The sequence below is a fragment of the Penaeus monodon genome, chromosome 13, assembly GCF_015228065.2.
Source record: "Penaeus monodon isolate SGIC_2016 chromosome 13, NSTDA_Pmon_1, whole genome shotgun sequence".
Taxonomy (NCBI): Eukaryota; Metazoa; Arthropoda; class Malacostraca; order Decapoda; family Penaeidae; genus Penaeus; species Penaeus monodon.
Window position 1 is genome coordinate 37054158 of NC_051398.1, and position 2241 is coordinate 37056398.

Genomic DNA, 2241 nt, shown 5'->3' on the forward strand with positions numbered 1-2241 from the left:
AATATCGGTGATATGTTTTTGTAATACGAATTCCATATATGGTTAGTCACTGTAGCTGTCTTGGATGTGGAATTTCTCAAGTTTTCTGTGCTCACTAAATCGTTTAAAAAGATTGTGCTTAGCCATTATAATACTTTTGTATAGATATAAGTACATTATAAAGAACATCCCTTTGTATGGATGTGAAGTTACAAATCTTTAAGGGCTTCAGTTTTTTATAAGTAACTCTAATTTTCACTTTTACTATATTAACATGTGTTATAATAAGATTTTTTCAGAAGTAAATTTGTATTCATGGTCAACATCACTACATAGTGTGTAATGATTTTCAGGTCTGATAACATTTTATATTCAGAGGGCTGTCATAAGAAGAAGACAAAGAGAACAAATTGAAATGGCTCCTGTTAACCAGCAGGTAAGGAATGTGTTTTACAGATGATAATGAGAATACCAAGAATAGATGGTTGATGGTGATAATTATGATGATGATTATGATTTGCATAAGGACTTGGTACTGACTGTGCTCTCCTAAAATCTTTTTAATATTACAGGATGTCAAGTTTCCCAAAATTATTTTTGTTGCACCTGCTCTTTGTGACATGTTAGCCACATCTACTATGTACCTCGGCTTGACCCTCACATATGCAAGCTCCTTCCAGATGTTGCGAGGTTAGTAGTCTTCTGGCAAAATCAGTAGAGCTATACATTGTGTGTGTGTGTGCAGTGCATGAATGTGCATCTTCATGTGTGGAAGTTTGAGTGCATGTGTGCTGTGCTGGTGTGGGGGTGCATTTAAACTTAAACCAATGCTGCCAGAAAAATGCTATGCTCTCTCTCTCTCTCTCTCTCTCTCTCTCTCTCTCTCTCTCTCTCTCTCTCTCTCTCTCTCTCTCTCTCTCTCTCTCTCTCTCTCTCTCTCTCTCTCTCTCTCTCTCTCTCTCTCTCTCTCTCTCTCCTCTCTCTTTCTCTCTCTCCCCTCTCTCTCCTCTCTCTCTCTCTCTCTCTCCTCTCTCTTTTTTGTGTGTGTGTGTGTGTGCGTGTTTGTGTGTGAAATGTCTCTGCACATAGATGGCTCTGCTAGTGCTTAGCCACAAAAGGAAGCAATTACCTGATTTCTCCTTTCGTTAAAATGGGAAGAAAACTTTTTTTTTTTTTTTTTTACTAGTGCTATAAATAATGATGGTGTTATTTTTATAGATTTTGTCATTACTATAATGTTATAAACATTAGTAACATCCAAATAAGATAACAAAATATTTTCGTAAATCAAGGAAAAGGGTAAACAGGCGAGACAGCAGTATTTGTGATTGGCTCATTGGTACAAGTGTAGCCATCTTTGTGTAAAAATTAACAAAGTAAATTTACAGTGGGCATGGCATGTATGTACATACATGCCATGTCCTCCGTCATTCGGTTAACTTTGTGTATATATGAACATACAGTGAATCCCCCCTCCCTTTTTTATTATTTTTATTTTTATTATTATTATTATTATTATTATTATTAGACTTATAGGTTTTATAGATATAAACAGTAATAGATTTGTTTGGCTCCTTTATTTAACTGTTTTTAAGTATTTCAACAATTTAGAGTCAGCTTGAAAACAATTTTTTTTTATAATAATAATAATAATAATAATAATAATAAAATCCATAGCCAGATACCCCAAAGCAGATTTCTTGAATAGAAATAACAATATAGAAAAGCTGTATTTTTAAGAGTCAAATTGAAAAGTCATTTTCTGTAGTGTTTTTTCTTTTTATATATCCTTAACTCCCTTATACCTCATACCAAGATGTACTTCATAGTTCTTCATGAAATTTAAGAAAAGTTCCGTTCAACATAAGACAAGTATGATAACTGAAGTAATTTTCATGAATTGGTAAACCATTTATTTCAGCTTATTTCTGAATTTTTGCCAAAGAAGAATAACTGTTTTAAAGACTGAACTTTTTTTTCACCACAGCCCTCTTGCTCCATTCAGTCTTCTTGTATAATATATTGGTATTTACAGGTGCCGTCATTATCTTTACTGGCCTCCTCTCTGTGGCTTTCCTGGGACGCAAGTTGAGGTATTTCCAATGGCTTGGAGTCCTAGCTGTTATCACTGGTCTAGTTATCGTAGGCGTCTCTGACTTTATAAGTGGTGATACAGAGGGTGAATATACTCTGAATGGCATCATTACAGGTAAGTTAGGCAATGTAATTCATATAAATCTTATTTTGATTGTAAATGCTTAC

At 34.2% G+C, this 2241-nt stretch overlaps 1 protein-coding gene across 1 annotated transcript in view; it reads left to right on the forward strand.

Annotated features, from left to right (window-relative positions):
* Positions 1–332: 332 nt before the first annotated feature.
* LOC119580284 (solute carrier family 35 member F6-like) overlaps positions 333–2241 on the forward strand; it is a gene marked incomplete at its 5' end in the record, with an annotated part of 5372 nt that continues 3463 nt past the window's right edge. The window contains 3 exon segments of the mRNA XM_037928338.1: positions 333–415; positions 552–669; positions 2015–2188. Of these exon segments, the coding sequence (XP_037784266.1) occupies positions 333–415; positions 552–669; positions 2015–2188 (375 nt within the window).